Below are 13050 nucleotides of genomic sequence, written 5' to 3' on the forward strand. Positions count from 1 at the left end.
CATATGGCGTTGCTAATATCAGTAAAAGTTACATTCTTTTTTATCATTTCCCACCCCTTGTCACGTCTTCTAGCTCCACTGCATATTTCTCCCTTCTCGATTTTGGTCTACCCACTTGTTTGTGATGAGTTGGTGGATTGATGGTATAACGAACTTCGGAAGTTCGGATATAGGCTATAAAGGCTTTCCATTTGTTGGCAAAATATAGAAATTGTAGACATTTTCCCATCTTTCCAACATGTAAGTTGGTAGCACCAGAGATTCCGGTATCCCAACCTTTTGACCATAACTTGACATATTCCAAATTGTTGCTACCGCATGTTTGCAATGCAATCTTGTCTTCTACAGCTACAAGTGTTTTGTGTTACATCCATAGCACGTTGATTACTACCATGACCAAAACCAACTTCACATCGTTCTCCTCCATTCCAAATAATTTGATATTTGGCAACATCTTTCTTTATGGCTTCAAACAATTTGGTTGTTGGTAGGGTTATCGCTTTTGTCAATCACTAGCAATACATTAACAATTCTTATCATGAGATATTTTCTTGTGTACTATAACGCGATTATTATTGGCTTATCTCTACCTTTCAAGAGCTTGGAATTCAGAGCCTCACACATATTATTTGAGAGCACATCTAAGTGTGCCTGCATGTTTGCATCAAATGCATTTGCATTACATGGTATACATAAAATTTATATAATATGCTAACATTGGATACCTGAAAAAGAAAGTCTCGTCTTTATGGATCATTGGTTTCAATCATCATTCACTCAAGAATTAAGAATAAAACTAAGAGCAAACTTTAACATATAAATTTTCATTAGGGTTGTCACCCGTAATGTTGGGATTCAATCGGTTATATACTGATGAATATGACCATACACGACGCTTCGGTGAAGCAACAAACACATACATATTAAAGTTTACAACTTAGGGTGTGGACATACACAACCCCTATACTAAATACTGTGACACTTTAGACTCTCAAAATAACTACTATTTATTTACATGAAAACCCTAAAACTTGTATAAACAATTATCTTCAACAGTGAGATCTAGACCGACGTGTAGGTTGGATCTTTGGTACCCATAAATGCGCATAATGATTCATTTTTTCCATATCCTCCGTTGTCCTTTCAAACTGTACAACAGTTGTTAAGGTTGCAGGTTTCAAAATATATCTTAACATGTTTTACCATTAGAAGATATTGATACAGGAAAATCAATATTATATGTTTATTTTTATTTGAGTTTAAATTTTCTCTCGCATTTAGTTTTCTATATGAATTATGATTCCCAACTATATAATATCACATAGAGTTTACTGTTTATTCATTTTTTGATTAAATTTAATTGAATAAAACTTTGTTCTTGAACATTTTGGTTTCTTCTGAGACATGCGATTATCGATTGCTTATCGTGCCACTTAACTACTCCCGTCCCGCAACATTTGGGATAAGATATATGGTTAATCCAACGGTGATCATAGATCCGCTACAAGGCAATGAGATCGGGAACCGTGACTCACGATATTTTGGGATTCCGAAACTTCTAATCATGATATTTTGACTTTATTTTTTTTTCTTTCGGTGCCATAAATTGACACCGACTAAATTCGTGCTCGTGCACCACGGCAATACACGTTAAAATTTGGACTTAATTATCTCAATGAAAAAAAGCCCAAAGAAAATTCTACTTGGGCCCAGCCCAAAACTGATAAAACCCTAGAGCAGAGCAACGACATTCCACTACCATCAACCATATAAAACCCCAAACTCTGAAACCCTAATTTCTTTGGCAGTAGGATCAATAACAGATCAGCAATGTCGAAGCGAGGTACTTCAAACCCTAACCTCAATCTCCAAACCAGAATCAATCTTCATGAATTATTGATTCTCAATTGTTGATTTCAGGTCGCGGAGGTTCCGCCGGGAACAAGTTCCGGATGTCACTCGGTTTGCCGGTGGCTGCAACAGTGAACTGCGCGGATAACACCGGCGCCAAGAACCTGTACATCATCTCAGTGAAAGGAATCAAAGGACGGCTCAACCGACTCCCGTCGGCGTGTGTTGGTGATATGGTGATGGCCACGGTGAAGAAAGGCAAGCCGGATCTGAGGAAGAAGGTTATGCCGGCGGTTATTGTTCGCCAACGCAAGCCGTGGCGCCGAAAGGACGGTGTTTTCATGTACTTTGAAGGTTAGATATTTACTCATTCATTGCACTGTTAAGATCTATTGTTTCGTTTTATTTTGTTTAGTTTTTTGTTAATATTATGGGATTTATTTGAATGATATACTGAGTTTTGTGTAGATGCTATCATTTTGATGCATACTGGATTACTGGTGTAGTTGAGCTTAACTGTTGCTACATGCTTTATGCTTTTTGACATGCTTATTTAAAATTTGTACCATTATCAATTATTTTACCTGTTTCTGTTCAAATTTTTTATGCAGTTTGTATTGTTTATTAGTTTCTTCAAGTCTTGCTAGTGTTACATAGATGTTTGAACCAGTAACCACCCATGGTGTATTTTTGTTGCATTTGGTTACTTGTGTGCTGGTATATGCATTTATTTTAGTTTAATTGGCTTATATATTTATTGCATTCACAAATTATGTTCTAGATTTTCACTATACTTGTTTTGACATCAGTGCGTATAATTGATTGCTTTTTCTGCACATTTTAAAATTTAATTTTCGTTATAGTTTTTATTGCATTTACAATTTACGTTCTTGATTTTATTTGTGCCTGCCTATACAGACAATGCTGGTGTTATTGTCAACCCCAAGGGAGAAATGAAAGGATCTGCCATTACTGGACCAATCGGGAAGGAGTGTGCTGACTTGTGGCCTAGGATTGCAAGCGCTGCGAATGCCATTGTTTAGGCTTTATCTTTACTATATGATGATACTTTTGTTAGTCGATTTTGTTTTTGTGATTGTTAATCAAATTATCTTTGATGTCTATGATGGATTGTTATGCTTTTGGTGGTTATTTGCTATGTTTTAATATAGTATTTGGGTCTTTTTAGTTTAGTTGTATTCATTTACTGGATTATTGACCACCTCTATTCACACAAACGGTTTATCACCAGCCATTCTCGGTACTAGTAGTTTAAGTTATACGAACTCAATTGTTGTTAAAGTGTTATTGTTCTATGTTAACAACATTGTGTAATCACTTTAAACTGTAAACACAGTGGTCTATTTAGTAATAATATAAATGCTTTTGAAGTCTGTCATGGTGAAACCTTTGGACGGTTAGTCTTGGTGCTTACTAAACCGTTTTCGATTTAGTTAAAGAGCAAACTCAAGCTGACTTGGTGTGTTTATTTTTTAACAAGCTGAAAAGTTCAGTTCACGCTTGGGTTATTAAATCCAGCTTGCAATTTATAAATTTTATTCTTTTTTTATTTCTGCTACAAGTTTAAATACGGAATTTAAACTTTTTAAGCATTGCTTAAAATTACCGTCAACTTTCATTTCCTTCAATTTTAAATGGTCAGGTACAGGTATATTTTACTACTTCACCTGTTTAAGTGAATGTGAATCGATTTGAGATTATATGTTCGTAATTTGCTTAAAGTAACCAAATACATTTTGATGGCACCGCCTAATTTTACTCTCTTAAATGAAAATTCATATATCTACAATTGTGTTTTCAACCAGTGATAACTCACTTGGTTATTGACTCAACAACAAACATGTTAACATGTAGAGCCTTGATCATGAAATCTCTCTCTCTCTCTGTTTTTTTTATTATTTTATTTAAATTTTTTAAACCATGCTAAATTTATGACTAAGAAAGTATATTTAAATATGCATGATAAGAAACTATATTTAAATAGGGTCAAGTTAAAATAAAAAGTATTAATTTTATAAAAAGGCTAAGAAGTAATCTAGATCATTAATTTTGAATTTGAAGGGTTGAGATTAATTTGGGGAAAAATTAGGTATAAAACAAGAGGAAGGGCAAAAAAGGAAGAACACATAAATGTTGACTTTCTCTCTTCATATGCAATGCACATGTCAATTCCCCCTATCGTTTTAAAACGCTCATAACTTTTTTATACGACATTTTTTTTAATAAAAAAGGCACCTTAACAACGAGCATTTTTTTATCTTTAATTTGATTACCACATTGTTATATAAAAATTATAAAAAAGTTAGTGGGTTTCTTTATACATTGTATTATAGGTATGACCATTGTGTTTTACCAAATTGTTTTTTTTCCCGGATCATTGTGTTTTACAAATTTAATTTATTACTTTATATTTTTCATTGTGTTTTACAAATCATATCTTTTTCATTGTGCTTTATGTTGTTTCTTCCGTTTTCATTGTGTTTTGTATCTCACTTTTTTTTCCATTGTGTTTTACAAACTTTGTCTTTTATTATATGGAACCTTTAATATTAGATCCTATTCAACATATGATTGTGGACAGCGATGGTTAGAAAAGGGCGGCCACCGGAAATAATGGTCGTCGTGGAGGTGTAGATATAGATCTGCACATTGGTGGTAGTGATTTCGCCGGAAAACGGGAAGAGTGTGTTTGGGTTTTTTGAGATGTAGGAGCTCGGTGGTGACGGTGGTTGTCATGGCGGTGAGCGGTGGAATGAAGGCAGTAGATGATGACGGAGGAGAGCCGACGCCGGGGGTGCCGGTAGTTACAGCTGGCAATGGTTGCAGATAGCGGCAACAATGGTTGATGTGTGGTGGTTGCAGATGGTCGGAATGACGAGGCGACACTGGACGGCGGAGGTCGGGTGGTGGCAGTTATTGAAATTTTCGTTTTTCCGGCGACGGTGGGTGTCGAAACCGGTTGTGGCTATGGTGGTGGAGCTGGTTAGTTGAGGTTTTTTGAGATATAGGGTTTTGAAAATGTAACCTAACTCTATTTAAATATGCATAATACCTAATTAACATCTCATCAACTCAATGAATTAAGATTTAAATACAACCGTTGAAAATGTTCCAACAACTTAACGATGTTACATCACTAAAAATGTTAAGACCAAAGTGGACACACACTGTCATTTTCAACTCCACCAACACTAATCACATTCCATTGAACTTGTCTTTATTAATTGACCTTTAAAAAAAAAGGAAAAAAAAAAGAATTTCAATTTACCACAATTCATTATACAACTTAACTTGTAACTCACTCAAGCTTATATTCTTGATATAATTTTTTAAAAAATCACATTTTTCTAAATAGCCCTGAATGGACCACACAAAGAGTTGATCATGGCTCTACAGATAGGAAAGCGACACGTTAATACCAATATAGATTGATCTCATCCCAACATATCGAATTATGTGTGGTCCCAATCTATGAGCATAAATTCTATGTCACTATGAGTTATGATGCTTTAAAATCATAGGTGAGCAATAACCGGCTGGTGAACTATAACAATGTGGAGGCGGAAGAGGAGGATTCATTGCAGTGACACCGCCGTCATGCTTGCTGATGGACAAAAGCGAGGCGGTGGAGTTTTGAAGCACCTAACTTGGAGGTTCAAGTCACAATGGAAACAAACACTTGCACGACAAAGCGCCAACAGAAACCGTCATGGTTATGATCCGCATAGCTATTCTCAAAACTTTGATGATGGTTTCTTGTATGAGCATCTCTCTCATTCACTTGATATGATAAGTGTATCTAAAAGAACTTAGAATAATATTTTTTGATCCGTTTATATTATCGGGTTAAAAGCTGTTTATTCTCGTTTATCTAGTAACCTTCTTCTAGGGTTTCATTATATGTTATTTAACGTTTAATACCATTATATTGTATATATAATCAAACATCTTTTTAAATTGAAGCAAATTGACCGGTTTGGTTGCTTGAAATTTATATGTTTGGATTCATATTTATGATTTGAGAACCTTATTTAATGGTTTGGTTTAAAACTTGAAACTAGCCAAATAAGCTATATAAACTAGTCATATTCAATCATATTTACATGTATTAACAAATCTCTGCATTCTTGTCATGTAATTGATAAATGACCGTTTCTATGGTTAGCATTTGGATTTTGGATACAAAGAGTAATTGATCTATATACTTTGGTTTAAATTGCATCTTTTTCCTTTTGAAATTTATTATGCAAATAAATATTCATGTTAATAGAATCATGAAATCTTAGTATTGATTAACTAGTTTGACCTGCCAACTCAACCTACCTGGCTGGCTAGATAGTTGTTTCGTCCAAACGATTTATGTAAAACTTATCTTCGTCATTCTTGTAACTATGTAAATACTCTTTTCCACGTTTATAAAAATACATAAAAGATGTGTACACCAAGATTTTTTTTAAATCGGCTAACTCACATACTTCCCGTACACATACTCCTAATTTTACACAATTTACTCTTAGACTAGAACGTTCAACCACCTGAAAAGAAACACATTTTCACACAAAATATTATTAACTTAGTAAGTTGTTTACATTTTGTTTATATGTACATAGTTAACAAAAACATTTTGTGAGTTAGAGTTTTGACTTTTGATATATTGTCATGTTTTCATTGGCGCATTTTGTGTTACATGCATAATAGATTTATTGAGGATTACACGTTTAAAAAAACCAATGATTTGACATTTATATTATCATAATAGATTTTAAAACATAGTTGGTCGATTTTACTAATAAAAATGCACGTTAGCATTAAACATGTTACTAAAATATGTTCTCAATATGTGTATACTCCATAACTAGGGTGCAAACAAGACGAGCCGAGCCCAAGCTCGACAAGACTCGAGCTCGGCTCGTTTCGATATTTATTTCTAAAGTTCTAGCTCAGCTCGTAAGTAGTTTTTTAAGTTCGGGTTTTGCTCGTTTACTATTTATTAATGAATTTTTATATATTTTAATTATTTTTTATTTTTTTTCAATTAAAATTTAACATATAATTTGATTTATGTTTTTTAATCTGTAAACTTAGGCACGGAATATTATTCACGTAATAAACTAGGCCACTGCAACTATTTACCCTATTTTCATTTTAGATTTTTGTCTGTATATGTAGTTGCATTTGGCATGCGCGTAGGCACGCACTATACACACTAACCTTTTTAAAGTGTTGAATACAATTATAAGTTATTAAACTATATATAAATTACAAGTATTGAATATCTTTAAGATGAATATATCCAGGTTTATGTTATACTATGCAAGGGTTTCGCAACGAACTAAATCACATCCAAAATGAAGATAAAATGACTAATATATCGATACTCAAAGTTGTGTGATTGGACAAGGCTTGTATGATTTACAGTACAACTACTCGTGATAGAGTCACCACTCTCATACACAAGCCATTTCGGTTAATGATCTTCAACTAGTGTCATAATGGAGATGATGTTTTGGTTGGACCAAGTTTATTCCGAGTATTGGTTTTCTATTAGCAGTCTGATAAGTAGGTTTTGGTTTGATCAAATTTAATTGTGTTTATTACATATTAATCCTAGAAGAATGTTTCTACAGATTTGAGTACAAAACAAACACTGAGGGTTTGTTTGATATAGAGTAACAGAATTAACGATGAAATAAATGAACAAGGGAATGAAATAGATGATGAATTGAATGAACGAGGAAATAAAATGAACACTAAGGGTTTATATATTATTAAAGATATTTGTTGCAATCAACATATTTATCTATTTGGAATACATTTAATTTATTACATATTGTGTTTATAATTTATAAGAAATCAATTTTTTTTGTTAATTTAGTTATCATAGTGACCCCCAATATCACTTATTTGTCGATAATGATATCATCAGTGATCCGTCCACAATATCCATCTATAATACGGATGCATATGATTCATTCACATTTTGTATGTATTAATAATATAACTATATATGAAAATTATATATTTTGTGTTTTAACAACATGACATAAAAGAATCAAGTAACCCAATAAATGATACTTTCTTTCTTTTACGTTTCACTTTCATGTCCTCTATCTTTTCATTATACTAATCAATGTTACGACATATGACAGGATGATTGTTGTATATTTAAACAAATGGAATATGTGAGAGCAGTTGACCTTAAACATAAAGTCGTGCGATCGAGTAACTAATCAATTATTGGCTAACTAAACACTCTAGCCAGATTATTTCTGATTAGTGTATCATTATTGTATGGGTGCATATGCATTATATAGAATAATGCTTACGTATGTTTATAAAGTTATAATCAAGTTGTAACCATAAGTGTAGAATAAAAAAATTATTAGGTTGTTTTGTTGATTATTGTTTATGAAGTTAAAATAAGATGATTATAAGAATAGTTACGATAAATCTTATATATATAGTAAATCATAACAAATATATTCGATATAACATTCTTCAGCAGCTTGAGCGATAGTAGACACTCAATCTGGAGCGTTAAACAGTGAAAACTTTACATAAAAGCATATTGGATTGCGGCGACTAGAGGCCCGAAAGTGAGGCTTATGGACACTTAAACTAGGACTGTGTTGCCATGTGACGAGACAATGACAGGTGACATATACACACATTGATGATCACTAGAGACGGAATGACAATACTATAATGACAAAAAAAAAATTAGTAGACCATAACGCAAAGACAATATCTCATAGTGGCGTGTCATGGTGGAGAAAAAGAGAAATAATGGCGTAATGTATCGAAGACGATGAGAGAATGGTGATAACAACCATCCATGGTTCAACGTCTGGACAATAGAGGAGACGAGGATGGTGGATGATAAGCAATGAGCTCTAGTGAAATAATGTCTCTTTAATAATTCAAGAGGCTATTTAGTTCACGAAATGTTTTGTAATGGAATTGAAATTTTGACTGGATTCTCAAAAATTTAATGTGGTATTTGGTTTGTATATTTGATAACGGAATTATGATGTTTGAAAAAGTAAATGACTAAATTAACAACCCCCTTCTTTCTAATTCATCCCTTTTTCTATAACCCTATTTTTTTCCCTTCCTAAATAAACAAAGAATGGAGCTCAATTTAATACTCCATTTATGCCTGCTCAACTAGGATAGAGTCCGTGTGATACACGAATGATTAAAAAAATACAACAAAAAAGTTAAATTTAATAATATACTTAATAACATACCTTATGGATTAATAATATACAAATGATGATGAACAAAATTTTATAATTCATAAATCTTTAAAAACTTCTTTAAAAATACAACATTGAATTGACCCGTGTAATTAGCATAAATGTTAAGATTATGTTTAAACATGTTCAAATTGTAACATTCGGCCCCTCGCACCACCAATATTGTCCACTTTGCCTACGAAGAGCTCACGGATTTGTTTTTGGTTTCCCAGGTGGAGACTTCCCCGGAGGTCACCCATCCTGCTACTACTTCCATCTGAGCACGCTTAACTGTGGAGCTCTCCTCTCGTTCACTATCGTTAAACCCAAAACGCGTTAGTGATTTAAGAGGCGGGACATTTACTTATGAACCAAGGATCTCTCTTGTCCACGGCCGATGTGGGATTTTCCTAGGGGATACTTGTAACATCCGGCCCCTCGCACCACCAATATTCCGCTGTAACATCTCGGATTTTTCGTATTTGTTTAAACCGATTTTAGAATGCAATTCGGATCTTTTGAACTGATTAAAACTTGTATTTAACTTATTTTATAATTCAATAACTTTATATCATGCCAAATAATCCTTAGAAATCTTTAAAATCACTTAAAACGCTAAAAATCGCATTTTCGGGAACTACATGGACTAATTTTGTCAATTCTTTCCTATTTTAGATTAAATTAACGAAACTTAAACTCCAATAAATGTTATAGCTGGTCCAATTTCGTTTTCTTGGTGTCCGAGCCAAATTGTGTTAGTTATTGTACTAAATTTCATCATTAAATAGCTTATTTTGTTTTCTAATTTGTTTTTAGCATCCAAATCGCTTATTTTTGGCATAAATCAAGTAAATTAAGGTCCAAGAAAAGGATTATACCTAAAATACAAGTCCAAATTCATAAATTACTGATCATGCACGAAATCTAACTTATTTCATTGATTTGGTCATTAATATCGTATTTAGTTACTTAAACGAGTAAATATTTCAAATATGGTTTGTTTTTGCTATTCTTATATAAACAAGACTCATAATCTCTGCCACAAACTTTACCTAAACCCTAATAAGCATTCTCAGCCGTCACCCCTCTCTATGCCTCATAAAATCCTTCGGTTTTTGCATTATTGTTGAAGATACAAGCTTGTTCGTTTAACTTTGCTTACGTGCGGACCTTTGACTCATCGTTTCTGTTGATTCTTTCACTTTCCGAGTAAGTTGTAAACATAAAAATCATTCATATATATTCCCTAGTCAGTAACCTTCAATCAATTTCGGTGGTTGAAGGGTGTTGACTGGTCAAATCGTTTAAAACTCGTTAAAGGACAAAATAGTCAACTAGTTTAACTTAACGTTTTCTCATACTTCTGGTCGGATTCAACGTTCTCTCCAGAAGAATTTTATTTTCGTAAAGAAATTTTAAGGCTACTAACCAAAACCCGACTTCCGACTCCCTGTTCGGATTCTGGTTAGTACCAGCTCGCTTAAATCTTAAAATAAACATAACTTGAATTCTAAACGTCCGTTTGGATTGATTCCAGCGGAAACGAGTTCATTTTATTTATATTATGATATCCTAAAATCTCATATTTTGAATTGTTTATATCATTTGACATGTAGTGGACGACCCGCTTATTCATTAACTCGCTTAATCGTGTTTATATTCGTTTGTCGTTAATCTAAGGCGAGTTTTATCATTCCCCTATTTTACTGTAACATCCCGAAATTTCAAAGTGATATTAATTATATTACTTACTAATAGAGGGAAAGTTTACTCGGGTTGTCAGGAAATAAATAATAGAGTAGGAGTTGGTATGAGTCGGGCTAGTGTTGGATTAATGGAGACGGGTTAAATGAGAATGGGCCTTAGGCCCATGGGATTTCAGGGATATAAATATCCCCTAAACCCAAAATATCTTTCATTCCTTATTCTCTCTAACACTCCAAAAACACACACACACCACCAACTTCGCCGGCGGCCCGGACGAGAGAAGACCGAGATCAGAGAGAGAGAGAGCGATTAGTTGTGTTAACAAGTTAAACGAGATCCAAACAAGCTCAAAAAGGTATGATTCTTGATCTTTGAAGTTTAAAGATCCAAGCTTTTTAGTGTATAAGCGACCGAAAATGGTCGGGAAGCGTAGTGGGTGATATTGAACCATAGAAAGGGTGTTAAAATCGCTCGAAATGCTGGAAAGAAACCGAAAAGCGGCTGTCTGGGCAACTTCGCCTGCATCTGGGCAACTTCGCCTTCAAAGCGATGAACTTCGCCTGCAAGCTAAGTTCGCCTGATGAACTTCGCCTGCAAGCTAAGTTCGCCTGATGGCAACTTCGCTGTAAAGTTAAGTTCGCCTAACTGGTAACTTCGCCTGAGGCCAAGTTCGCCTGATGACAACTTCGCCTGAAGCCAAGTTCGCCTGATGACAACTTCGCTGTAAAGCCAAGTTCGCCTAAGGTTTAACTTCGCCTAAAGCCAAGTTCGCCTGAGGTTTAACTTCGCCTAAAGCCAAGTTCGCCTGAGGTTTAACTTCGCCTAAAGCCAAGTTCGCCTGAGGTTTAACTTCGCCTAAAGCCAGGTTCGATTAGAAAATAAATTAAAAGCGATAAGTTAAAGTAAGCTAATACTAGGCCACCAGATTAGATCAGGCGAGTATTGATACGTGTAACTTGTACAGTCAGCCGAGCTCAGTTAAAGAAGGGATTTACAGCTATCAGAAAAAGAAGCAGAGTTCAGGTGAGTTTCTAGCCCCATTCCTTGTTATGTTTTCGGGGCTGTGTGCATACTCAATATGTTTGTTAATACACTTATCCTAAGAGATAAGTGTATACCTTATGTGGATAATGTGAAATGTATGAATGATTGCTTGATGGTACGTGAACGATCTTCGGATATTGCACGTACTGTCAGGTTGTAACGCTATGTATAAGGTAAGTATGTTATGTATGTTTATGTGTATGAACATGATAGAGATAATAGAAGAAAGAAATGATAATGTATGGTTGTATGGTTACGAAAAGGGTACCGAGCCCTAATAATACTCGAGGTATGATGTATGGCTGTATGGTTACGAAAAGGGTACCGAGCCCTGCTAATACTCGAGGTATGATGTATGGTTGTATGGTAACGAAGAGGGAATCGAACCCTACTAATATTCGAGAACTGGGGAACCGAACCCTACTAATATTCGATATTGCACGTACTGTCGGGATATAAATAAAGATATTAATGTTGTATGTAATGTAAGGATGATGTATGAACATTATGAATGAAAGCTTGTCGGTACGTGAACGATCTTCGGATATTGCACGTATCGTCAAGGGAAGTGAATAGCTCCTTACATGGATATTAAATAATAACTTATAGATAGTGTTCCTTCTATGGAAAGTATAGTGTTCCTTCTATGGAAAGTATAGTGTTCCTTCTATGGATAGTAAAGTGTTCATTCTATGGAAAGTATACAGAGTGTTCCTCCTATGGAAATTATATATAGTATGGTAATGGTAATGGTTCTTTTAATAGATATTACGTGACGATCCTCCTATGGATATTTATACGAGGGTAAGGTAGTAATATGTGTCTTCGGATACGGGAAGAAATATATGGGAATAAATTGTATGTTGCCTGATTAACTAGAACTCACTCAGCGTAGCTGACTTTTAGTATGCACGCAGGTGAGCTGATTATAGAGTTAGCATGAGGATGACACACGGCATGGATTGAACGGCTGGCATCTGAAGAAAGAAGTAAAGATGTTTTAAAAGTAAAGTTTGTGTTATGGTATCAAAGAAAAGATTTAATGTTTTGTAACAAATGATTGATGTTTTATATTCCGCGAAAAGTTTAAAAAAAAACTCTGATTTGAATAACTGTGTTTATGAGTAAATCCGACGCTAAAGTAGGGTCACCGGGTTCGGGGCCTTACATTTACTCATTTTCACAACGT

At 34.3% G+C, this 13050-nt stretch overlaps 1 protein-coding gene across 1 annotated transcript; it reads left to right on the forward strand.

The window, feature by feature from the left end:
- The first annotated feature begins 1763 nt into the window (after positions 1-1763).
- Positions 1764-2924, forward strand: LOC143574051 (large ribosomal subunit protein uL14). The gene is made up of 3 exons (XM_077058775.1): positions 1764-1843; positions 1921-2205; positions 2770-2924. Exons 1-3 carry the CDS (start codon positions 1831-1833, stop codon positions 2892-2894), a joined length of 423 nt encoding a protein of 140 aa, XP_076914890.1. The 5' UTR covers positions 1764-1830; the 3' UTR covers positions 2895-2924.
- Positions 2925-13050: the final 10126 nt, after the last annotated feature.

The sequence above is a fragment of the Bidens hawaiensis genome, unplaced genomic scaffold (genome assembly GCF_021521415.1).
Source record: "Bidens hawaiensis isolate Kalapana, Puna unplaced genomic scaffold, B.hawaiensis_p1.1 tig00026825_1, whole genome shotgun sequence".
Taxonomy (NCBI): Eukaryota; Viridiplantae; Streptophyta; class Magnoliopsida; order Asterales; family Asteraceae; genus Bidens; species Bidens hawaiensis.